The 25936-nt window shown below is 43.7% G+C and overlaps 2 protein-coding genes across 5 annotated transcripts in view; both read left to right on the top strand.

Annotated features, from left to right (window-relative positions):
• The first annotated feature begins 950 nt into the window (after positions 1-950).
• Positions 951-14247, top strand: METTL22 (methyltransferase like 22). 2 transcript variants are annotated; one of them, XM_032126107.1, is made up of 11 exons: positions 951-1048; positions 2214-2559; positions 4888-5238; positions 5614-5654; positions 5740-5884; positions 6280-6351; positions 6447-6500; positions 7040-7120; positions 8118-8220; positions 8989-9157; positions 10845-14247. In XM_032126107.1, exons 2-11 carry the CDS (start codon positions 2337-2339, stop codon positions 10878-10880), a joined length of 1275 nt encoding a protein of 424 aa, XP_031981998.1. In that variant the 5' UTR covers positions 951-1048; positions 2214-2336; the 3' UTR covers positions 10881-14247. The 2 variants fall into 2 exon arrangements, with proteins under 2 accessions (XP_031981998.1, XP_031981999.1); XM_032126108.1 differs by lacking the exon at positions 951-1048 and adding an exon at positions 1224-1327.
• Positions 14248-16662: 2415 nt separating this feature from the next.
• The window catches only part of ABAT (4-aminobutyrate aminotransferase), a 50803-nt gene continuing 41529 nt past the window's right edge, over positions 16663-25936 (top strand). The window contains exon 1 of one of the 3 annotated variants that reach the window (XM_032125892.1): positions 16663-16759. The gene's annotated coding sequence lies outside the window, so the exon portion shown is untranslated. Of the gene's footprint in view, positions 16760-17372; positions 20564-24531; positions 24908-25936 lie in introns of those variants that run through there. The other 2 variants (XM_032125893.1, XM_032125891.1) reach the window with 2 other exon arrangements.

Below are 25936 nucleotides of genomic sequence, written 5' to 3'. Positions count from 1 at the left end.
GATCATCTATAGCAATTGACATTAGCATATGACAAGTAATTAATATGCAAATACCCACTTTTGAATTAGATCCTCCTGCTGAAAGATAAAACAACTTCAACAACAGCCCTGCCAGACTTGCAAAGGAGGTGAACTGGAACACAGATGGGAGTATGGAGCACCTCTGTCTGTGATTTTGCCCAGAGGGCTGGTCAGCCGCAGCGTGTCCAGCTGCGGAGGTGTCCTGTGCCCGCACACCATCCACACCCTCTGGACAGCACGACTGACCACACAGCCCCAGAGCCAGAGCAGCAGCCAGCTCTCACTGCAGACGAGCTCAGCTGGGAAATTACTCCCTAAAACACCATGGTCCAAAACGTAGATACTAAAATCTGGTGGTCTAACTCTGTTAGACAGATTTTTGTTGTTAAAGCCTCCCAAAAACTCTGGTTTATGGTGTTTCCACACAACGCTTAACTCAGCCTTGTTTGTTTCACCTGGTTTATACCTAATTAAAAACTCTTCAGAATTAAGCAACTAAACCCCCAATCCCCCAAACAAGTGCACAGCTGCTGCTTCAGCCAATCTTTCAGTGGTAGTAGAATGCTGACGGTAATCTGGACTAAGGAAGAAACGCCTATTTGCCTCCGCAGACGTTTTTCCACTTTGTTTTCAAGTCGTTTGGAGATTTTTCATGGGATTACAGACGAACCGAGACAGGGCAAGTGATGCTAAAAACAATTAATTAAAGAACGCGAGTAGGAAACGCGTGTTGAAACTCCGAGCAAGTCCTGCGGATGCTTCAGCGCAAGCCTGAGGTGCGCTGCTGGCGCTGCCTTTCCCCGCCTTCCCTGGAAGGCTTTTACCGGGATGTAGTGCTGGGTAAGGCTCAAACACAGGCGATCCCCCGAGCAGAGCGGTCACCCCACGGCCGGCAGCACCCGCGGGGGCCGCCGGGCAGCAGCGTCAGCGGAAGGAGCCGGAAGGAGCCGCCACCTCCGCAGCGACCCCGGGAGGCGGCCGGAGGGGCCGGGAGAGGCGGGACCCGAGCGGGGAACGCGGGGGAGAGGTGGGATCTGAGCGGGGAAAAGCGGGACAGCTGGGACCTGCCGGGGGACGCGGGGGCCGAGCGGGGAAAAGCGGGACAGGCGGGTCCCGCCTGCGCTCCTGCGGCCGCCCCGTGCCCGCGGAGCCGCGCCCCGGCCGCGCTGAGCCCCGCGGAGGCTCCGGTGGGTCCCGCAGCAGGAACGGGAGCCCCGCCGGGCACAGCCACAGCCGGCGCTTCCCCGGGTCAGTGGGCAGCAGCGCTGGGCTGGCTCCTGCGCCGAGTCCCGCCGGGAAAGAGCAGGTTTGGAGCTGGGGCAGGTGTGGCAGAAGTTAACAAAACCGCGCAGGTGCAGATACAGAGGCTGCCTCTAAAGCTTGGAGTGTTTTTAATGTGAATGTATGATGGTCCAGCAGGGAACTACTAAGTTGATCGTGGGTCTGGAGCATCTCTCTTACGAGGAAGTTGAGGCTGAGGTTGAGAAGAGATGACTGAGAGGGGACCTTCTTAATGTGTATAAATATCTAAGCGAGGTGTCAGAGCATGGACCAGGCTCTGCTCCCTGGGGCCCAGCAATGGGACAGAGGCAGTGAGCAGGAACTGCCCAGGATGCTCCACCTGAACACGAGGAAGAGCTTCTTCACTGTGAGTGACCGAGCACTGGGGCAGATTGTCCAGAGAGGCTGTGGAGTGTTCCTCACTGGAGATATTCCAGAACTGTCTGGACACAATCCTGTGTGCTGTGCTCTGGGGTAACTCTGCCTGAGCAGGGAGGTGGGACCAGATGAGCCACTGTGGTCCCTTCCAGCCTGAACCTTGTCCAAGCGCAAGCAGATAATAGCAAATTTAGCATAATCATTCAAGATATTAATGCTGACACAGGAAATGGCCTTATTTCCTTTGAAGACCTTGATTTAGCATTGTAATTCTGTGCAGTCATGGTAACATTTGATATTTTTTCAGGGGAGGTTGTCTGTAACACAAACAAATTAGTAGCTCTTCCTAAAATATGCAGTGGCTGCCACTGAACTACTAACAGTAATATACTTGAGGATTCTGTAAAAGACAGCATTGGAGCATTGCTACTTTATTGAACAGTGTCATCTGATTTTTATGTTCTGAAATACTGCTGGAGCAATGTTCAGACAGTGTCAGGGTACCACTAAAAGCTGTGTGGTTTTGGTTTTAGGTTGAATATCCTGACAAGCAACTTGTTGTCTTGGAGCGTGGTGGAGCTTCCATGATCACACCTTGCCACACCTTCTCAGAAACGATGTCCTGAGGTTCCCTTGCTAAGCAAAACTGTTACTGGATGCCTGCAAATGGAAGAGAATGGAATCCCTTCGTGGCAGCACTGCATAAGGGACTGTTTGAGCACTGCAGATGTTTCTCTCACCAGCACACCATGGTAGATTTAGCAGACAAGGAGATGGATAACCCCACGTTTAGAAGTGACACTGTGCTGTCTGATGTTCACTTGCACTGCCCAAGCAAAAGACACCTCATGGTACGACTGAATGCAGTTGGACAGCCAGGTAATGGATGCTTACACTGACTGAGCTGTATTTTAACTGTACTCACATCTTTGTAATGGCTGAATTCTCCTCTAAGGGGTTGATATTAATAGTTACATATTTTATTCCAGTTATAAGCAGAATCACCTACTCAATCTTTAGAAAGAGGGCTAGCTGTGTTCTCCTCATGAAATTCACTCCAGAAATGAAAACTTGTAGGCAGCCTGTCTTAAAAATTTAAGTTACTTTCTGGGAAAAAGTAACCAAATTTACTCACTTGCAGGTTTAATTTTATGTATTTGTCCATTGAGCTATAGTGTCAATATAGCACTTTGGGAACTATGAGTTAAAAAAAAGGTTGTGATGTTCCTTGAACACAAACAAAAGGTGAGAATCCAGGGGTTTTAAATAGTGTAACTTAAGTTTGAAGTAAAAACTATCAGTAATTAATGTATGACGTTTAATTAAATGTTTATGTGATGGTTTGCCATCAATTCCAGAGGAGCCTAACAGCTTTCTTTGGGCTTTGTGGTGTTTTTTTTGGTTTTGATTTTTTTTTTGTTGGTGAGGTTGTTGGGGGTTTTTTGGGGGGGGGTGGTGCTTAAAAAAAAGTCAACAAGAAAACTCAAAATAGCAATGGCTTTAACTGACACAGAATTTGAAGAGTCAAGGCTGTAGAGGTAATGAGTTGGCAAATGCCCCTGGCTGATTACCAGCCTGTAGGTTGCTAGAAAGTTGTCAAGGGAACTGCCCTTGGAGCTGCTGGCAAAATGTTCTGTACAAAAGTCCTGCTGTGACAGAAGAGTTAATTGTTTTTTCAAACCCAGCTGTGACATAAAAAGAGTAACTTCTGCAACTGTTCTGGTGTATGACAATGTGAAAAATTATAAAAGTAGGCCTGACAAAGAAATGAATAATAATTTTGACCCTGTTCAGGTCAAAACCCAGGTAATTAGTGCCGTGGCGGGTTTTCATGCGGTTTGACATGTGTTTGCTGTGATTTTGCTTGGTGCAAAGAACCTTTCAACAGAAGGAAGTGACGGTGTGTTCTACCTACTGTGAATGAGCTCTGTCTGGGAAATTCCTCTGGTTATTGAGACAAGAATTGGATTGTAGTATGACAGCCTTTAATGCCATAATAATCTACCACTGCCATTTTGCTGTGTTTTGGGGAAGTTTATGGGGATTTAGTCTCTTCTCCAGTGAGTCAGTTTGACTTTCCACCTTTTGAATGCTGTAGAAATGTAGAGGATCAGAATGGACTTGGAGAACAAAAGCAATTCATTCACTGATGGCATCCTCTATTCAAATTAGTTTCATCTGGCCATCATGCAAACAGCGGAGACTTTAAATATTTCTCATTCTAGGACAGGCACTGAAGATTTTATTAGATCTATCTAAAAATGGTCTCCCTAGAGAGGACCCTCAGTCAGATTTCAGTAGACCACCTCGGAATGTCTTGCCTACCAAAGAAACTGGAACAGAACTCCATAAATTGTGAAATTGTTGAAAGCAGTGGTGGCAAGCACTTTATCTCTTCCCTTTTGTTGGGAATGAAGATAGATGGAAGGAGTATGGAATGTTCGTTCTTCCTCATGCATGGTATTCAGGCAGTACAGATTCCTATGATTAAAATTGCAAGGTCCATGTTTCAATAACTTAACATTTTAATAGATGCTGATGTCACTGAGTGTTGCAAAAGATTTTTAATTAATTGGTCATTGAGAATAGCTTAAGTCATTTAATCTCTTTGAATAATCAGTTTGAACACTTAAAAAAAATTACAAAAGTCTCAGCTTTGGCAAATGCCTCCTGTGCACTTATTTCTGCTCTCATATACTGAGCCTATTTCAAGGCTTGAAGTTGATTGAATTCCTAAAGACTTTCAAAGAAGTAAACAAAATTGCAACTTGCATTTTACTAGGACATGCTTGTTTCTTGCAAGATAGGAATCTTAACCAAAAGAAACTAATTCGAACTTCTATTAATTCTGCTTTCAACTTGGTTTGAACTTGTGTGAACAGAGCAAGTTTTGGAGGATGTAAGAAACCCTCTGCCCATAGTTAAAATAAATGTTACTAAATCAGATGAATGTGCACGTCGTGACTGCAGATGCTGAGTCAGTCAGTGGACTGTGAAAGTGCTTCATTTATTTCTACTGACAGAACTTAAAAACAGAAGTATTTCTTCATAGCAAATAAAACTATATTTCAAGTTACCTATATAATTTTTTATTCTATAGATTTTTAATACATGTAATGCATACCAAAATCTCATGCATGTGGAAGTTGTGCATAGATTCTGCCTCATCTGGTGTTTAACCTTTCCCCCCACACTGTGTTCTTACAGTATTCCTGTCATATTTCAAACTCCTTTGGAGCACAGAAGATTTGGCATCTGGGAAACACATGAGAGAAATTACTGCAGGAAGAGAACACCAGTGCAGAAAAGGAGATGAACTGTGTGACAAGGACAAGAGTAACATAAAAAAAGTAGAAGAATTAAATAGTGAAGGAGTAGAAGCTCTGCTAGATGATGATGGAGACTTGGAAGTGGTCAGAAGGCCTCAAAGTGCCTCTGGTTTGGAAGCAGAGGATCTTTTGAGGGATATAGTGTGCCCTGTAATTCTGATGAAAGGGAAAGAAGATGCTTTTGAAGATGAAGAGCCGGAGTGCACTTGCAGTGATTTTGTTAAAATAGGTAAATAATAAGCTTTCCGTCAAGGAGAAATGGGGCAAATATGTTTCTGTAAAACAAAAGAAAAACAGGCTTTCTTTAGAAATGGAACAGCAGTTTGTTAAGTGAAAGAAAATAATGAACGTAATACTGTGAGATTGCAAATAAAAATGTACATTTTTTCTCTGGAAGTGATTTGGGCAGTCGTATACCATGGAAAACTCAGGGCTCCTTAATTAGACTGGGTGTTTGGCATTATCTAGCATTATTCTATAGAATGAAGAGTGTTTAGTTCTATATTTGAAAGGGAAGCATAACCTTAGTTTCAAACTTACCCCTGTGGAACTTGATTTGAACAATTTTGAGATAATTATTTCTGCTCTGCTCTCATTTCCACAGAACACACTATGGCAACCCCCTTAGAAGACGTTGGTAAACAAGTACGTGTTCTGCCTTGTAGCATCTTGATTTGCATGGAATGTGCTTTGGAACTGCCTGAGTTTTAACTGCTTCCCTTGTCCCCAGGTCTGGCGTGCTGCCTTCCTTCTGGCTGATTACATTTTCTTTAAAAGGGACACATTCAGGTGTTGCTCTGTGCTGGAGCTTGGAGGTGGCACTGGGATTTCCAGCATTATCATGGGAACAGTTGCCAAGAGAGTTTATTGCACGGGTAAGGCAGTTATTTTCAGTTACAGCTAATCATTTTTTATTAATGTGTATCAAGTTGTGTTATTTACTGAAAAATAACAGGAACTTTCTCAAGGGGCTGAGAAAGCACAAGAGTTTAAAAGCAAGAGATGTTGCCGTGAACTCAAGATAGGGTGTCCAGGTTAAAAGAGGTAGTGTAGGGATCTAACTTCTTTCTTTCTTCAAGGATTGCTCAGAGCTTGGAACTGAAAGACAAAAGGAAGAAGGAATCTAGGGAAGCAGTCATCAGTGGACAGAGTTGCTCTGAATTTTCCTTAATCTCATGGGCTTGAGAGAAACTTCAAGTATAGTCTGAGAGGCATACATGGCCCATACAAAATGTTCTTGTTTTTGATATCATTATCACTTCTTTTCCAGATGTTGGTGAAGATCTTCTGGCCATGTGTGAGCAAAATGTTGCATTAAACAAACACCTGATGGAGCCAGGAGGTAAGTGCTGTATGGTCAGACTTTGACTCTTTACTTTAGCTCAGGTGCTGTCTGAAAGGCCATTTGGGACTGATGTGATTCTTCTTCACCCACAGGAGGGGAAGTTAAAGTGAAAGAACTGGATTGGCTGAAAGATGAATTCTGCACTGGTAGGTGCTTATAATGGTTCCTTTTGGATTGGGCTTGGTGTTTGGTTTTACATATTCAAAAGCCTCTCTTGAGCCTCAAAAAAAAATCCTGGTTAATGATAATATTTGATACTGCCAGTTGAAAAGGTTTTATGTTTATTAGACTTGCAAATAAAGATTCTTTTAATGAAGAATAATTTTTTAAAAGCATGATAAGATACGAAGAATAATCAAAACTTATATAAAGATATATCTGGGGTTTTGTTTAAAGGAGTACTTGCTTTAATGTATTTAAAGCTGTGATCTTGCTACAGGGTTGTGAATTCTGAAGTGAAGGAAAACTTTTGCTTGTCAGTCAGCCTTGGGAGGGTTGGACATAACACAGAGAAAGCAGGGGACTGAGGGAACTTCAGAGAATGAACAGAGCAAGGTTTTGATTTCCCTTTAGTGGTGTGCTCTGTTTATGGAGCAGCAGATGCCCACAGGAGCTAAGAAGTTCCTTTTCTCCAGTAATTTGAGACATTTAATCATGTACACCAAAGCCATATTTTTTCTTACAGATCGTGAAGCTCCTTATAGCTGGTCTGAAGAAGAGATTGCTGATTTGCTTGATCACTGTTCTGTGATAATGGCAGCTGATGGTAGGAAAAGATAAACAGTATGCTTTTAAATCAAACACTCAAGCATTATGAGTAATAATTTAAACAAACCTAATTTGTTTTTAAAATCTAATAGGTCAGATCCTTACCTAATTTGCCAAAGCTCTGCCTTAAGTGTTCCTGTCTGTATTTTTCTTTTCTAAACACTTGTATTTACATTCTGAATTAGCAATGGGAGAACAGATGTTGCAAGCTACTAGCTCTTCCTTTTCTTTGGTGTGTTAATTCTTTGTGGCTAAATAAATTGCTGGACACAATCACAAGTAACTGATGAATCAGAAGAGTTGTGTTGTCCTATCATTGTCTTGTATTACATAACTTCTGTGCAAATAATAATAAATAGGTTTGAGATTTTCTATAATGTGAATAGCAATTTCAGATGCTGCACTTTCCCATGGAGTCTTTGGATATCACTTTTCTGCTTTTTTTCTTGCTTAAGTGAAGGATTTTAAAATGACAGGCTAGCTTATCTGTATAGGAAAACCATTGTTCTTTTGATCTGTAGATCTATATATAGATGTACAGATTTCTTGCTAAAGGAGAATTGATTTTAGTTAAGATATTGAAAGGAGTTGCAAGACTGCTTTCAAAGGACATCTGGTTATAAGGGTAAATTAATTATGGCCTGGTTGGGGTTTTTGTAAGAAAAAAGGCTCTATACTCTCTGATATCATGGGGGTTTTTCAGCTTTATAGTCAGATTATTTCCAGACTGAGAGAATTTTTGTTAAAGCTTGTAAATTCTGACAATTGATTCCCATTCTGATGAGAGAAAGCTTAAAGTAAGCCTGACATAAATAGCAGAGGTGGATACTCTTGCAGAGTCAGTTGTTGCCATTAAAAACATACTTTGCACTTAGATAAGATAGTGACTTGTTTGATTAGAGTAATCAAACTAAGGCCTGTTGTTGTTTCATAATGGAGACTTAAGTAAAGTACACCCTTAATTATACATATGCTCCTGGTCTTGTTTCTTGTAGTGTTCTATGACGATGACCTGACAGATGCCTTGTTCAGAACTCTGTATAGACTCACACACAACTTGAAAAATTCTTGCACAGTTTACTTAGCACTAGAAAAGAGGTAAGTATTACCAAGAACTTAAAATAAAAAGCACTAAAAACTTTGTGTGTTTTGATTAAAGGTTGGCTTCAAATTTTCATTTTATCAGTTGACCACAGGCTGCAGTATATGCTCAGGACAAGCATTTTTTTTTCCTACATGCCTAATTTTTATCAGTTCAGAATTTGAGTTTCCCAAGAGTTTGCCTTTTGTTGTCCTACCTTTCCCTCACCTGAGATAAAGGATAAATAGGTAGCCAGATTGATGTATTCCATAATGCCTGACAACATTTGCTATATATTTTTGAGGTCACAGAGTGAAATGAAGTGGTTTAGAATTAGGATTCATATTTCGCAGCTTGAGAAACTCTAGAACAGTTTCTCTTGTTTGCTTTCAAGGAATCATTGAATGTTTTTAAGTAATTGTGTGTTAGAGTACATTCATAAGCTGATACACAAATAGGCTTTGCTTAAATCTCTGGAGATAGGTAAGCAGTAACTCCTCCTGTGGTTTGTTGCCAGGTGTTTGTCCAGGAAGCTAAGCCAGTAATTCTGTTGTGGCAAAGTGCCTTAAAATCAATGGAAAGATTCACTCAAGAGTTACTGTGTATTGATGCTGACATAACATCTTTTCTGCTTTTCAGGAGCGGGGGGGGGGTGTACATTTTTTTGGCTGTTGGGAGTTAATTATGCTGAGAAGACCCATTTTTTCATTAGCTGAGGGAAGTTACACACCTATTTAAGAAGCCAGCATAGGAGAGATGTTCTAAATGAAATACTCTTTTGCCAGGCTGAACTTCACTTTAAGACATATGGACGTTACATGTGAGGCCTACAGTCACTTTAGAAATACTCTAAATGATTTGGAGAACCTTCAAGATGGAAAAATGAAATACACAGTGGAGCCCATTAAGCTTGATTTCTGCCAGTTCCTTGTTTATGAGCGAATTGAGCAGTTGGTAAGTGGCATTCATGAAAATAAATGTAATATGTCAGGCTAATCGCCTCACATTAGTTATCAGCTGTTTATGTAGCATGAAGTAAGAAGAGGAGAATAAACATTATCTTTTATCTCCATTTAGCTTTTTTGATTTAAAGTGATCCTTCTTTGTGCTTACATAATCTGTACTAGATTGACATGTCCTGGTTTTGACTAGGACAGAGTTGATTTTCTATCACCAGTAGCAGAGTGGCTGAGATTTCACTCAGTTCCTCAAAGGGTAAGAGACATTTACTTTGTAAAATGCCATTTTTGTGATTGAACTGGAAAATGTTCAATATCTCTTCTCATTTATTTTCTTGTAGGAAGAATTCATTTCACAGTTTTAGTAATTCCTTTCCCAGTTCAGAGTTCAGGAAATAAAGTTCTAATGTCTATGAAGAAGTCAATTAGCTGTAAACTTCTGTTATTGAGAAACATCCAGATGTAATATTTCTGGTTATCTAATTACCTCACGAGCACTTAAGGTTCTCTTTCTCCCTTTTTTCCAGATTATCTGCCCTTAGGAATATTATACAGGGTAGCTAACAGCTTGCTGACGTCTAGAACAATCCAATCTAACTGATATTTTTAGACAACTTTCAAATCTTGTACAGGATTGCAAATCTGGTACCAAGAAACTATGTTGCTGTAGTCAACTATTGCTGTGTGTATGCATAGTGAGATTGCCGGGGCCACAGTTACTTCATCAGATTGATTTATTTTACTTAATGTTGATACCTCCAGGCATAAAACGTGTAAAACGTGTTTAAAAGTTTTACAAGTACACAAAAGTAACCTGGATTATACCTACATGTGTAAACTCATTCCCTGGCTGCCTTGAGGAAGGCTGCTGATCCTTGAAATCTTTTTAATCTTTTCTTGAAATGCATTTTTAAAATGCCTGTGTTTTTATTTATCATTAAGTCTATTGCCACAACTGGAAGATATCATGGTGAAGAGTACGTGATAGTCTGCTTAATTATCCTTTTTGGAGCAGACAAAGTGTGTATTAATATATTCTAAAGGAACTAATTGATTAAGGATTTTTCATCCTTGTTGACTATAAGGTTGAGAAGGGGGGTGTTTATATAGGCCATGCGTTTGTGAGACTTTGATTCCTCAGTAAATTATCTCTTCAGCTGTTTTTTTACCAGCATTATTGAAACCATTTGTCAACACAGGCTAAGAAAACGAGCAGGATTATCAGACAAAATAGTGCAGAAGATCATGCAGATCAGTGCAATCACAGAATACTCTGAGTTGGAAGGGACCCACAAGGATCATTGAATCCAACTCCTAAGTGAATGGCCCCACACAGGGATTGAACCAGCAACCTTGGCATTATTAGCACCATTCTCTGACCAACTGAGCTAATTTCAAACTATTTTGAAACAAATTCTTTTGTACTAACTGTGCATTTTCTTAAAAATCATGCTACAAGAATGAAGCAATCAGCTATATTGCTCTGTTTCAAAGATAATTTGGTAGTTGTTCCAGGAGACTACATTGATGGATTTGGTATCCATCCATGGATGGATACCATCTGTAGGTGGAGGTATAGGGTATGTCTTAAAATTTGTCTTACAGTGAGCATTTGAACTTTTTCATAATTGCAGCCTACTGATGTGAGAAAATACCTGTATGTATTCTTTCTGCTCCTACAGGAATTGTGGAAGATCATGGCCGAACACCTACCGTGACAGGCCCATGAGAAAATAGAAGATCTTTACCTTAGGAGAAGGGCTGTTTTGATGTTCTGTTAAGATAAGGATTTTCATCCCAAGAAAAGCATCTTCTGATGGAATTGTGTTCTCAGAAAGTATTGCAATGCAGTTTTGCTTTACTTTTTCTGGTTTTGGCACTTGGTTTCTTGGACTTGTGCACTTGGACGTGATTTCTTTGTTGTTTCCGAGTACCTGCTGGATGCCAGACAGTGGCAGTGACATGGTGACTTGCTCTTTGGGATTGCTGACTTCAGTTTTAGAGCCTGGCAAAGAGGTATGTAACCTTTTCCATGTGGCTGATTTGCAGATGTGCATTTCCCTTTTTAGTTTACAGAACATGGACATTTCTCAGTCTCATCCCTGTTTCACATTATTTGTATTTATGGACACTTGTGAAACAGCTTCTGGACAAGACTTGTTTGTCATGAGTGAAATTTTCCTTAAGCAATTTGTTTATGAAACTTGGTCCTTAATTCTCAGTTTGTCCTGTCTGGATCACTCTAGTATAGGGCCACTGTCTGAACTGAAAGGAGACAAGATACATTTTGTTTGAGCCTCTAAAAATACTCCACAGAGGTTTTGGAGTATAGGAGGTCAACCCTATATTGCCCTGCAGGAATTTTAAGCTATTCTGTCCTAGGCAGGTTGAGGGTGAGGAGGTACCACATGAAGTGAGATGTTCCAGCTCTTGAAATATTTGGAATTCTACCCTCAGCATATACATGTGAGGGTGGGGAGAGGGAGGTGGCTGAGAATGTCTTGTCCACACAAAAGGGGGCCTCCAATAACTTACTTTAGGATTAAAGTAAAACATATTTATTAAATCTCTCCTGTGTTTTTAATGAAACCAAAAATCTGCTTGTACTTCTCTAAATGTTATGTGCCCTGTTGTGTTTATATCACTTTGCCATATGTACACTGCCATGAGAATCCTTGTGCCCACTGGATTCCTCAGCACTAGGAGAGTGTCAGTGATGAAGCTGTTCCAGCCTGGGACTCGTGGGAGTGTGCAGACATTCATTAGAAGCATCTGACTGATTTCTTGAAAGCCCGTTTTACATTTGGTGTAGGTCAGTTATTTCATGACCTGCTTATGTGTGTGAAGACCTATTTCCTGTGTTCTGTAATGGATGAAAGGTTATTATATGATGATGGCCGTTCCCTGTGAGTACAGACAAAGTAAAAATTACATTATGTTAGCACCTGTCTGCCTAGATTAATAAAAAACTTCTCTCTCAGAACCCTCATTTGAACTTCAAAGATAAAAAACTCAATTTTAATCCAAAGATTCCCAAACTAGTGTCCGTTTGTTTGTTATGTAATGTTATTAACTTTGGTACATTCAGCTATTTTTGAATGTTTATTTCAGTGATTTTTTGAAGGCTGTAGCAAGAAATCAATTTGAACTGATGTGAAATAGTGTGTGCAGTTAAAGAAGATTCTTTTCTCACATGGGATTTCTCAAAGTCTTTGGAATTATCAACAGAAACTCACCTGCAAGTCCTTCATTTCTGTGAAGGAAGAGAAAGTAGGCACTTAATTTAAAACTTATGAATATTTCTACTTGGCTGTGGAGATTAAGTTGGAAAGTTTTCATTTGGAAAACTGACTTTCTCTTTTGCTAAATAAAGTCATCAGGCAGTTGGGAGCGTTTCTGGATCTGGTTGGCAAATCCAGTGGTCATCCAGATGGATCATTTTCTGGAGAGAGGAACATAGAGGAGGTGAAGGGGAACCTGTGGAACCCTTGCAGTGCACTTAGTTCTGATGAAAGGGAAGAGTGTCCAAATATTCTTGGTAATGGATAGACTCATGATCTTCCAGGAGGAATCTGACTTGAAGCAAACTGATTGTCACTTTTGTCACTGCCATATGGTGAAAAAACAAATGCCTTTTCTCAGTCCCCATCCCCGTCCCGCTTTTATCTCTCTGAAGAGAAGCAAAAATGACACAATTATAGATACTGGTCAGGAGAAGAACTTGAACTTTTATGCAACATCTCAATAAGCATTACAAACTAATTGCATTAATTTCTTTTAAATCTCTGTTGATGTGAAACTTTGAGAGTTGCTTTGTTGTGAACATCTGTGTGTCCTTTTGCAGTAGAAAAATGTTGAAGACACTCCCTCGATGGGGTAGATTCTGTGTATTTATCATTGCTGGGTGTTCTCAAGTGTAGGTGGCTATTTGTAGGCCATCCTTGTAGCTCCATCTGCTGTACAACACTTTGAGTCAAAACATTTTACAGTTTGTTCAACACCCTGTTCCTTTCTAGTTTAACAGTATTGTATTTTGGAGTAGCAGCTTAGGTTGCATGCATGGTTCTGTACTTCTCACCTAGACTTGCAGATGAAGGTACAGTGGAAATAATCCTGAAAAGAAGGTGGTGTTTAATTGGCTGCTTTCTGACAGTAGCTTCAGGAGGCTGCCTCCAGCAGTTTGGGGTTTTCAGGTAACATTCTAGGAAAAAGTGGACATACTTTGTGTGTGTGGTAGGGACTTCTCATTCCTTAGAAGATGAGGACTTAAATTGGATCTCAAGGTTTTATAGCAGATAACTATTGTGAGATTGTCTGTTCTTTAACTCCACCGTTTGTGGACTTCCACATCTACCACTAGTTCCACTCCTTTTCTGTTTTCACCAGGGAATTAAGGGCTTTGCCCCTGGCAGATGCATTTCTGGGTTTTGTTTTGTTTGCTTTGTTTTTTCATTCTGATAAACAACATCTTAAAACTTGGAGAAATAATTTTGTGTGTCTGAGATTTCTACTTACTGAGCTTATTTTATGTTCCAGTTGTATATTTCCCCCTTCCATAGTGTTGGTGATAGCAATTTTGCAATCTGAATTCTGATGTTTTTGATTCCAAGGAACCCCAATTGCAAGTGTAGTTTTTCATTGGTTCAATGAGACCTAATTCAGCTGACTGCTGTGATCCAGTCGGGGCCATCAGTGGGGATCTGTTGCTGGGGGTATAAAGAGAGAGCAGACCAGCTCTTTTGATGGCAATGGATATCTGGGTCCACTTTGGAGTTATGTGTAACTGTGCTCTCAATACACGTGGCAGTGCAGGGTGTGTTAGCAAAGCTGATTTACCTCAGTCCTGTGCCTGAGACCACATTACCTGGACACAGACTGCCAGGAGTGTGAAAGCCAAGAGCTGCTGCTGATTTTAAACAGTTACTGGTGCTGAATATTGGGTAGGGGAAACCGAAGACTGCTTCTGAAAAGTGGGTACTGAATTCCTGTCTGTCTGCTTGTTCTGACATGTCACGGATAGCTGCCTGTCTCTTAAGCTTGTAGAGATTTTTCAATCTGCAAGTAAATTGAGAATTATTCACTTAATGCTTAGCAACTTGTCTTTAAAATGCAGTTCATCTCCTGAGTCTGATCATGGTGTTTGTAACCTGAACACTTTGGAGGTTCAAGTGAAGGAGGATTTGAAAATGAGCTACTTCTTGCTGCCAGGCTGTCATGCTGTGACATAGTTCCAGAGGTTTGTGTTCTCTGACAGACTTCATCCTGCTGTTGTTCCACTCATCCTGACCTTTTTTGTGTGTCCTTTGCATCTGTGCTGGAAGTTGGTGCATTAACAGAATAAAGGTTCCTCTTGAGAAATAACTGCCTCTTTACGCTGCCAGCAGTGCAGTCAGCTGTGTCAGTACAGCACATTGCCTCAGAGAAAGTTTCTCCCAGCAGATGGCACATGGAATTTCTTTAACAATACCAGCACCTAAAGGCAGTAACAAAATATCTATATGTATATATGTGTGTGTTTGTTTACACATTGCCCAGGCCAGCCCCACTGGCGTGAGCAAGAGGAGATGCAAAGGAACATCCCTAGCCTGCTAGCAAGGTGAGTGTATTCTCTAAGCTTTTTGAGCAAATATTCAAAGGGAATACTCATCAGTACTATCAATACTACAATACTATCGTTGTATCACTCGATAGTGATATGTAAGATGTTAATAATGGTTAGAGACATAACGTAAACAAAACTCCTGCCTCAAAGTTGAGTAAAAATACATGTAATAAATCAGGCAAGAAAGCTGACAGGGAGTTGAACAGAAGATAGCATGAAAAAAGTAAAGTTTGCTGCTCTGTAACGGCCCTGCTCAGTTCTTGTTCAATGGGATGTCAGTAGCAGGTTTACATTGTAGAATGATCAGAAGGGGCTCCAAGAAATTATCTGCTCTGTATTCCTCTCAAAGTAGAATTGTATTCATCTGAGGATCTTGATGACTGTCTTGCTTCTTATCAAAGGCTCTCATCATAGAGATCCTGTATTTCTCCCAGTAATCTGTTCTAGTGCTTCCTTATCCTTTATGATACAAATGGCTTACTGCCATCTGAATGGCTAAACTGCTGCCTCTCTTGCGATTTTGGACCATTAAACCTTTCTTACTGTAATAAACGGACAGACATAAGGGTTCTGGGCACGGTAAGTGGAAATGAGGAGGTGTAGATGGCCTAGCCTCAAGTGGTATGTGCAGGGACAGAAGGATCCCATAACACCATCTGCAAATTGATGGTGTTGCAGCTCAAAAGAACAGCTCTGGCCACTCCAAGCCCACAGCATTCCTGCCTTGCTTTTGTCCTCTCCAGCTCTCCTGTCCAGTGGCCTTCAGCTACTCTGCCACAATATCTGCTCCAGGATACTCCCTGGAGCCTTCAATGGAGGTAACTGGGGACTGAGCAGGGTCTGACAGCTCCCCTCTCTTGTGACTAAGTGTGCATCCCTTATGGATCGAAGTGTAGGAGTTCTCTGAAGTCACCTGGACAGGGAGAGGGTGCCTGTGTGCTGCTCACGGGAGAGGGGAGGGAGGTGTTCGTTTCAGAAGCGCTTGTTGGCCTTCTGTAGACAGGCCTTAGGTTTTGAAGAAAACCAAGACTGTGAATGAGACATGGAATTCTGTAAGATGAGAGTCCTGGTGGGGTTCAACATGCTTGCCGTGGGTTCTGTTGGGGATGAGATACATAATAATTATTATTGGGTTGGAGTTTCAAGGGCAGCATTGTGTCTGCTGTAGCAGAACCAAGCAGCAACGGAGCAGAAGGGCTTGTTAGGGGATTGAGCTGCTTCAATCCACTACCATCCACAACAAAAACGTGTTTTGGCTAAGTCAGGCTTAGGTGTTGGTGAAGATTTGAGTTTTAAATTTGGAGTTTGACATTATACTAGTTTTAATTTCTAATCAGAGTTAGAAGACCAAATCACTTTCCCAGTAGCTGCCTTTGCTAAATTTAAGTATGTCCCAAGTGGCAGCAGGTAAATACGAGGCAATAAGGAAAGGACAGTGAGTCTTCGTGGAGCTGTAACAGTGCAGGCACGGATTCCAATCGCGGTTAGGAAAGAGGCTCCGCTGCGCTTCTCGCGGATGCGCGATGGATGGAGGAAACAGGCTCCGCTGCCCTTGTCGAGGGTGCGCGGTGGCCCAGGGAGCTGGGGGACGCGGGGAAGGCGGGGAGGAGGGCGGGCAGCCCCAGGCCGGAGGGTCCCTCAGAGGCCCGTGCCCCGCCGGCCCGGGGCCCGTCCCCGCTCTCCCTGAGGGTCCCTGCCCGGCCCCGCCCCTCCCGGCGGGGGCGAGCCCCGGCCGCGCTCTCCTATTGGCCGCGGCGGGCGCGGGGCCGCGGGCGGCGGCGCTGATTGGCTGCGCGGCGCAGGGCGGGCGGGGCGCGGCGGGGCCGGGTGGCGGCGGGGCCGGCGGGAGCGTGGCCGGCCCAGCTCAGCCCAGCCCAGCTCAGCCCGGCCCGGCCCAGCTCAGCCCGGCCCAGCCCAGCCCGGTGCAGCCCAGCTCAGCCCAGCCCGGCGCAGCCCGGCGCGGCCGCCGCAGGACGCGCAGCCCCGCACTTCCCGGTGAGCGCCCGAACCGCGCGGGGCCGCTGCCTTCGCCGCTCGTCGCTCCCGCGCGGCAGCGGGACTCTCCGCGGGCTCCGTCTCCCGCCGCCTCCATCCCCGCAGGCGGCGGTGCCCGCGTTGCCGGAGCAGCCCCGCGTCCCCCCCGCCGCTCGCTGATGCCCTTCTGCCAGGTCCCCGGCCCAGCGCACCCTGCGGGGAGCGGGGCGGCACTGGGCCGTGGCCGCGGGGCTTCTGCCGGCGGGCGGGGGTTGCGGGGGCTGGTGCCGTCCTTGCTGCTCGGGGGACCCTGCCCCGCCGGAGCTGAGCGTGGGGCTGGACCCCGGCGGGGCCCGGCGCCGTCCCCGTGGACCCTGGGGACCGCGGAGCGCAGGAGGGTTCGTCGTTCCCCGCCGTTCGGCCGCACCGGGAGGCGGGTTTGCGATGCTCTGTGCCCCGGCAGCGGCACGCCCGACGGGCGGGTGGGCCCCGGCACGGACCTGCAGCGAGAAAAGGGGGGAAAAGGGAACGCGAGGGCACAAAACCCGTGAGAAAACTGCTGCGTACCGCGGGGAGAACGGCGCTGGCTTTGCGTGGAGGGCTCCCCTGGCTGAGGTGTTGCAGGCAGCTGAGTAATGGTGTTAGTGGAGGCCTGGTGCTGCACTTCAGCTGAGGTTCAGCTGGGCTTTTCAGTTTCCTGTTCTCCGGCTGGTGCTGGTGATGCAAAACCCAAGCCAATATCTCATGCTTCGGTTTGATACATGCTTAGCATCACTTCCCTTACCGTCATGTGTGCTTAAAGTAGCGCGGGGCTGTTCAGCCAGAGCTTTGCCTTTGCCTAGCTGGGCTTTTACCTCTGTGATTCTCCATCTCTGTTTATAAAATAGAGAAGGTAATGATATGCAAAGAAACCGAACTATTGTGAGAGGTTTCCAAGTAATTTTGTAATCAGTAATGAATGTTCAGGCTTACAAATACTGGATTTTGCCCTACAGTTCAAAGGCACAGTTGATGGGTATGGGCTCTTAAAACTGTCTTTGCTCTTACAGTTTGAAGCAAGGAATTTGGTAAAGGCTGAAAGTCAACTGGTATAAAAGGAGGGTAACAGTAGGGTTACCTTCTGGAAGCTCTACGCTAAGGAAATTACGTATTGAATCCTGTTATAATCTGGTTATTGTGTTACAAATTTAATTGGCAGTTTTTCAGTTCTTGTTGCATTGGTTTTTTATTGTAATTGTTTTTTCTGTAGTGTGAGTATTGGGCAAGTTGTGTCTGGGGGCAGTTTGTCTTCTCTGACTGGAGTTACAAATGCAGACTTAGGGGTCAGTGATTTAAATGCTGGATCACAGCTCACCATACATGTGCACAGCATATGCAAAGAAGGATAATATCTGGATTTCGTAGTGCTTCTCATCCTTAGTGTTTAAAGCACTCCTGAAACATCACTGGTCTGACTGTATGGATAGGGAAGCTGACAGAGATACAAGGAAGGAAAGCTGTTATTGCAAGTTACGTGCTGGGTAGCTTTTTGGACTGCAAATCTATGTTCAGGTCTTCTGTGTCTGCAGTCTGTGTGTGTGGTTCCTCCTGGACAACCTCAAGTGCAGAGGACAGTGATTCAGACATTTGCAGATAAATGGAGACCTGAGTCAGTGCAGTGTTATTAGACAAGGTGACCACTTGTAAAATATGTGTGGCAAAATGCAATAAAACTGTTCTATTAGTCTTTCATTAGGCCTTTAGTCTTCTGAGAAATGTCAGCCTTGGAGGCATACTGTACAGTGAGGCGTCTTGTGCATCCAGATACAAAGTAAACTCAAATAAGTGGATAAAATTGGATATTTATGCCCGGTGGCAGTAAGCAAGCACAGCATGCAAATAAACACCAAGCAAATCAGTAGGTGTCCTGCTGGCAGCTGTGCTGTCATTGGGAAAGGAGAACGTCCTAATCTGGATTTCTTCAGAAGCAGGGAGGAACTCAGATGCTTGCCAGCCATGTGTATGTGCATTCAAACCAGCTCTTGCTGCCTCTGCCAGCAGTTTGGGCGTCTCCAGGTGGTTCCCCTTGCCATGTCTGGGTGGTGTGGTGCTTAACAGCCAAGTTTGAGAGCAGTTTATCCAATGCCTTGTCTCCCTACAGGTGCAATGGGCAGCAGCCCAGCTGTAGCTGCCTGTGTGTGCAGGTGCAGCTGTACAGGCACCACTCCTGCTCTTGGTGGTGTAGAGTCTTCCTCTGGGTTTGTGCTCTGAGTGTTGGGCCTGAATTAAAACAGCTCAGGTGATGTTGTGATGTACCTCTACTACTGCTTGGCCTCATACATTCAGGGATTAATAGGTTCACAGGATTGGGAAGAGTTCACGTCTGGTCAAAGGCCAGTTGGATCTGCTTCTTGGCTTCTGAGCTTTGTTTCATGACTTCTAGGATTGAGAGTCCATTCCAGAAACACTGTTAAAATTTTTTATCAGTTTCAAGTACAAATTAAATTCCCTTCCTTTCTTATCCAAATGAAAACAGCTCATGGAAGTGCCTCAGAAAAGAGGGCTGTTAGTTGCACTGTGTGTATGTGCAATATGAACAGGGTAGCATGCACTGTTGTATCTCTGTTGTAAAGAGATACAGTTATATCTTTAAATCTTACTGGATTGGCTGTATACCAAGAGCTTTAAATCAAATGGGGACTCTTTGAACTTGGATGAATCTCCTTTGTTCTTGGCTTTGCCTTTGTGAGAGGGAGCAAGTAGGAGAAAGGAATAGATCTTGAGTAATTCTCAGATTTCATGTAAGACTTTTCTCATCATTATTGGTTTCAAATACCTTTTTATTCCTCCTTGTATGTTGCAACTTGTCCATCTGTGTGCACGACTTTTGTTCAAGCAGACTTTTCCAGTAGGGCCTTTTCTTCTTTTGCAGTTCTTTTTAAGCTCTTAAGAGTTTTTCAGGCATAGTGATAAGTCTGAATCAAATAGTGAGGTGTCTTATCCCATTTGAAAAAGTAGCATAAAAGAGCTGGATTCCATCAGAAGGAAAGCAGCTGGTGCTGACGTGTAGGGAGCTGTGAAAGTACAGGTAAGTAATGCGAAAATGACACATCAGGAGCACTGAAGCTTAAAGACCAAGAATCCACCACACAGGTAATTATCACTGTGGGCCCATTGCCTATGGAAGGATAGATATGCTTTAAAAGTTATGTAACAGATTTGTCTTTCCAGAGGCTGAAAACACTCTATTCTTTTTGCTGATGGATCTGCTTTCAAATTTCCCTTCTTTATGTACAGAAGATGTTGCCTTAGGGGTCAGAGCTGCTACCAACTAAAAGTAGATAATTTTCCCAGCCACTGTTCTGTGGCTTGAAAACCACTTCTGTCCCCTTTTGGTTTTCTGAATGTTGCAATCTGTTTTATCAGATCATGGTCCTGTTGCCTGAAATGACAGCTATGGTCCAGGAAAATAGAGAACATGCAATTTTCTTAGCCATATGGTGTTTGTGCAAAAATAACAGTATTCTGGGGGTTTTCCAAAGCATGCAAAGTGTCTAAAACAGAGAATATTGTTGTAAACTATTTCTGTGGCTTTCAGGCTCTCTTCTGATCTGTGGGAGTAGGGTTCTGTACTGCATCCTTGTATTAGATTGTTTGTCTTTCCTTTGACATAATATTTTACTCTTCCTTTTCCATATTTAGCCAGTGTTAGAAATTCAGCAGAAGAATGAGGTAGTAACCTTGCTTATGTGTTGCAGCTCTTGGCTGTATGGAAGAAGAAGCGTGACTCTCTTGCTGTCCAGTAAGAGGCACATCTACTTGCATCATGGAGAATAATTTCAGAGGGTATGTTTTTCTTTTTGAAAAGAAATCCCACTTTTTGCAGCGTGAAGTTTAGGGTCTCTTTTCCTAGTTTGTGAATTTGGAGTAATTTGCATTTTGTGTGTGACAGCTTCTATGGCCATAAATTCTGCTGAGGAAATGGATGCATGTCCTAGCAAGGGCTGGACAGTCATGGAATTCTTTTATGGCACCAGCAAGGAGCTGATCTCACTAAGTGCCTTAGGGATAGCGTTGGGCACCTGCAGTGTCCAGGACACAGGTCTGCCCTAGTGATGAACGTAGCTTTTATAAAATGATAAAGCTGTGCTGTCCTGGCTGATGTGAGAAAGCACTGAAGTCAGTCAACTAAAAGTACTGCCTTTAGTAAGTGAATGCTGTCAGCTTGAAGAAATGCGAACTTAGTTTTTCACAATTTAACAGTTCCCCTTTGTAATGCCTTCTGCCATTATTTCAGTGAACCTCTCTCAGTTTTTATGCAGGAAATAAAGTATTTGTGTAGATGAGTGCTTGTATTGTATCAAACTCCTCCTTTGGGCTCTGGCTGAAAGGCAGTGTACTATATAACTTCTGTGGCAAGGTGCAAGGCACTTTAAAGGCAATAAAGCTTCAGACTTAGTGACTTTCCCATTTAGATTTTGTGATTTTTCCTGAAATGCAACTTGGTGTTGGCAGGTAGTGTTTACCTTCTTGTGACTCTTGTAAAAGTCTTGGCAGTTTAAACACTAACATCTAGTTCTGGTGTTTCAGGGGGATGTACTGCAGCTTGCTGAAGAATTCATGTAAAAAGTCAGTATGTCTCAAATGCACTCCAGGTGACAGGATGAAGTGCCAAACTTACTGCTTTAGCTGTGTAGCTGTAATTCCGAGAGTAGAAAAAACTTCTAAACCTGTCTCCAGCTTTCCCTTATCTCAAACATTTTAAAATATTCCTTATTCCAGAAGGAATTTCCCTTGCTGTCTCCAAACAAAGTTCAGTTTTAATTTTACAAATGAATATACATTGCTTTGCAGCTGTTGTACCCATATATAATTCTGTTTTACTTAGGAATTTTTTAGCAATGTCCTCAAAATGCCTGAAGTTTGAAACCTGGTATAGTTCCAGTACCTTGAAAATTGGCTGGATAACAGAAAAAATTGCCCAAAGAAATTGGGCAATCCTTACCTGGCACGTGCTTGGGGCTAGTGTATTGGAATACACTAGTCCAATTTAACCCTGGCCTGCTTGGGATATGACAACGTGCCTTTTCTAAGGTGTGGGCAGCTGCTGGGAACCCACACGAGGGTGACTGTTCTGGGAGTGCATCCCTGAGATGTCTTCCCAAGCAGAAAGCTGTTCCTTTGCCTCAGGAGGGGACTGCTGTTGTGGGAGAAACCTGTGTGTGCTTCCTTTGGTTTATAGTGCTTTTGTATTCTGTGTTGACTCCCTTAGGGTGCTTTTTGCTGGGTCAGTGGAGAGGTTTGGATTCAGGTTGCCGTGTCAGAGTCTGTTCCCCACAGACCGTGCTGCTGTCCCAGCTGTATGGGCTGTGTTGGGGAGCATGGATGATCCTGGAGTCAGGATCAGCGCGTCTCTCGCCCATTTCCTGTCATCTCTTCTGCCATCTGCACGTCACGAGCACCCGATTTCCTCTGCTGGAGTCTTTCAGCCTGCCCGCAGTGTCAGTGTGATGTGCTCTCCATTTCCACTGCTCTTCCCACACAGCTTCCCAGCCCTTGTGTTCATGGTGTCTCAGATCTGTTTTAAGAGCTCTTAGTCCTACCTGTGAGCTCTAAAAACAAATGCTTCTACCTGGAAGACCATTACTGCTCTGCAGGAGGCACAGCAGAACATCCGCTGTCCTGCTGGGTGAAGGAGCTGCTCGTGTGGAAAGGGAAGCTGGCAGGGGGACGGGGTGAGCTGAGGGAAGCAGTGGGAGAGGTGCTGCCCTGCCCATGGTGTCAGTGGACAGCTCAACCTGGAGTACTGTGGGTGGAATGTTTACAGGAAGTGTGTCAATGTGTTACCCAAGAGCGCGGATTGCCAGCACGAGGTTTTCTTTCTAGTTGTTTGTTGGGGTATTGGGTTTTATTCAGGGCTTTTTTTTTTTTTTTTCCCTCCCCTTGTAACTTTGGTTTCATCACTGGTTTCTCACAGAACGGAACAGTGGGTGTTATAGGAAAACACATAAATTAGTGATGATGTTTTCATGGTGTCCTGTTTTTGATGTTTGGCTCAATTTTAAAGCATCCAGATTCCATCTGTAAGCCTTGCACTGGGCAAAGCACAGGGCAGCAAGTTCCTCATGGAAATTTCTTCCCCAGTGCTGGCTGATTTCATGCTGGGTTCATTGCCTGTGCTCTCAATGTTAAATCACCTCTTCCTCTTTCCTCCCTAGCAAATGAACAATCCTACAGATTTTTTTTTTCACAAGACATGTCACCTCTTGTCCTTCCAGGCCTCTTCCTTTCTGAATAAGGTAGGGCAAGAATACAGGCTTCAGAAGCCACTGAGGAAAACAGGAAAAAAAATCAGTTTGCAGGGAAAGGAAAGAATAATATCCCTCATTTGTATTTGTAACTCATCAGGCTCAATGTTGATTAAAGACTTTGAACATCACCGCAGCATGCCAATTTTGGCTTCCTCTTTCAGTGAAAGATGAAGTTTGCAGAGGTTCTTGGCAGCATCTCTTGACAGCAAACACAACTGAAATAAACTCATATGTTTTTAATTGGTCTGGCAGTAATACAGAAAAGTGCTTAAGTGACATAAATATCATGAAGATTAAGTATTTTAAATAAACTTGATGCAGTAATATTTTCTGTTTGTATTATGTTTCCTCCCAATTTGTCTGTCAGTCCTTCTCAAATAATGGGAACCAGCCATCTTGTTCTTCTCTGTTAACTCTCTTTCTACATCTGTCACGAATTACACATTTTTTGCAAGGTGCTTGCTTCATATTGATGTTGTGATGTTCACCAAAAAAAATTAGGGCACTGGGAGCAGGATGGAGGTAGTAAGTTTGTATTGAAGCATTTTTAACAGCTCTCACTGTATATATCTGATCATATAAAGGATTGCCTTGGTGGGAATTAGAGAACATGACAGGTAGAAAAGCTGTTAGAAACCAAACCAAACTGCTCTGGACAGATTTCAGGCATGATGTTTCCTTCACAGCAACAGGCCAGAGGGTAATCCTGCCACAGGGTGCTGTGGGCAGGTTACAAGCTGTGACTTCTCCATCTTTAACAGCTGCATCACTTCAGGCAAAGCTGAGCACACTGACACTGATAGGCCCCCATGGCAGGTGTGAGGGATGGGATTTACCTCTACATGGACCAAGCTGCAGGTGTGAGGGATGGGATTTACCTGTATGGACTGAGCTGCAGCTGGGAGGAATGGGATTTACCCAGTATGGACTGAGCTGCAGGTGTGAGGGATGGGATTTACCTGTATGGACTGAGCTGCAGGTGTGAGGGATGGGATTTACCCAGTATGGACCGAGCTGCAGGTGTGAGGGGTGGGATTTACCCAGTATGGACCGAGCTGCAGGTGTGAGGGATGGGATTTACCTCTACATGGACCAAGCTGCAGGTGTGAGGGATGGGATTTACCTCTACATGGACTGAGCTGCAGGTGTGAGGGATGGGATTTACCCATTATGGACTGAGCTGCAGGTGTGAGGGATGGGATTTACCCAGTATGGACTGAGCTGCAGGTGTGAGGGATGGGATTTACCCAGTATGGACTGAGCCGCAGGTGGGAGGGATGGGATTTACCCAGTATGGACCGAGCTGCAGGTGTGAGGGATGGGATTTACCTCTACATGGACCGAGCTGCAGGTGTGAGGGATGGGATTTACCTCTACATGGACTGAGCTGCAGGTGTGAGGGATGGGATTTACCTCTACATGGACTGAGCTGCAGGTGTGAGGATGGGATTTACCCAGTATGGACTGAGCTGCAGGTGTGAGGGATGGGATTTACCCAGTATGGACCGAGCTGCAGGTGTGAGGGATGGGATTTACCCAGTATGGACTGAGCTGCAGGTGTGAGGGATGGGATTTACCCAGTATGGACCGAGCTGCAGGTGTGAGGGATGGGATTTACCCAGTATGGACTGAGCTGCAGGTGTGAGGGATGGGATTTACCCAGTATGGACTGAGCTGCCATTCACTGTCGTGTTCTCCCCTCTCAGTTCCAGTATAAAGCAAGCCTTGTTTTTTGCTCCACAGCTATTGCTGCAATGCAGCTTCCTGGAGAGAGAAATAGGATTACACAATCAGAGTGTGCTGGTGGAGGTAGGAAAGCAGAGGATGAGCTGGGCTCAGATGAACTCCACGTTCCTTGTTTGCAGGGCGGTTTTACCAGGTAATGGATATACAGGGGAGCAAATCTTCTTTTGTTCCGTGCTTTGGGCAGTGGGTGTTGGAAGGGGCTGCTGGAGCATGATGCTTCTGCCTTGGCTGTTGTGAAAAGCAGCTGAAGCAAAACATAGAAAGGGCTGGTTAGTGTTACAAGGGGAGGGAGTAGAGGCAAGTGGAGACAATGGCAAGCGGTACTAGGGGCTGGATTCATGTTATGGGGCCTTTGACTGGGGAGGACTTTACTGATTGCAGCAACAGTCTGTGCATTGCAGTAACTATGACTGACAAATCTTGTGCTTTTCTTCTTCCAATAATTAAATCCAAAATGCCAGTTCCTTTTAGCAGTAACAGGAGACTGCTTGCCTAATTTCTTACCAGTAACTTTTTTTCCCCTTGGCCAAGAAGGTGATTGGAAAACACGTCTTGTTAGTAATGTAGGCTGTAGGATTCCTGCTGTTTATTTATTCATTAAAATTGGACCCTTACGTGATTGTGTATCAGTTTAGAGTTCGTTGTTTCACTTCTCTGTAGATTTTGGTGTAGTGGGACTTGGTTCAACCAAAATGGTAGGACTGACTATGGACATGGGTTCCATGGGTAGGTGATGTTTCAACAGGGAGTCAAGCGTGGTGGCTCCTCAGGGTGGACTTCTTGTTCCTCACACTGCATGAATGTTTCCTTTCACTGGTGTACCTGGTTTGCTCTGAGCCGAACTTGTGACTCCACTGGACACCAAGAAGGGTTTGGTGATTTTTCTTTGCCAAATTAGGAATCTCTCTGGTGTGGATTGGAGACTGAGTGATGGGAGCAGGTGACAGGAGAGCTAAAATAAAGTGGGGTTCTTCAGAAGAGAAGCTCAGAAGGTGCTACTACCCCACAAACCCAAGGCTGTTTGCATCATTTCAGAATGCAACACTTGCATAAAGCATCTTTTTTCCCCAGAAAATATGCAGAGAAAATTAGTTTCTGGAGTGATCTGATAAATGATAGGAAATGGCTCACAGCTTCACTTTTGTTGTTCCAAATGGAAAAG

The sequence above is a fragment of the Corvus moneduloides genome, chromosome 16 (assembly GCF_009650955.1).
Source record: "Corvus moneduloides isolate bCorMon1 chromosome 16, bCorMon1.pri, whole genome shotgun sequence".
Taxonomy (NCBI): Eukaryota; Metazoa; Chordata; class Aves; order Passeriformes; family Corvidae; genus Corvus; species Corvus moneduloides.
This window is presented reverse-complemented; position numbering and strand designations above follow the sequence as displayed.

Bases quoted from the DNA above. Each gene is read 5' to 3' on its own strand.
- METTL22 (XM_032126107.1), top strand. From the start codon at position 2,337: ATGCCTGCAAATGGAAGAGAATGGAATCCCTTCGTGGCAGCACTGCAT. The intron at 5,655-5,739 runs GTACGTGTTCTG...CCTTGTCCCCAG, and splicing joins TAGAAGACGTTGGTAAACAA to GTCTGGCGTGCTGCCTTCCT. The intron at 7,121-8,117 runs GTAGGAAAAGAT...TGTTTCTTGTAG, and splicing joins TGTGATAATGGCAGCTGATG to TGTTCTATGACGATGACCTG.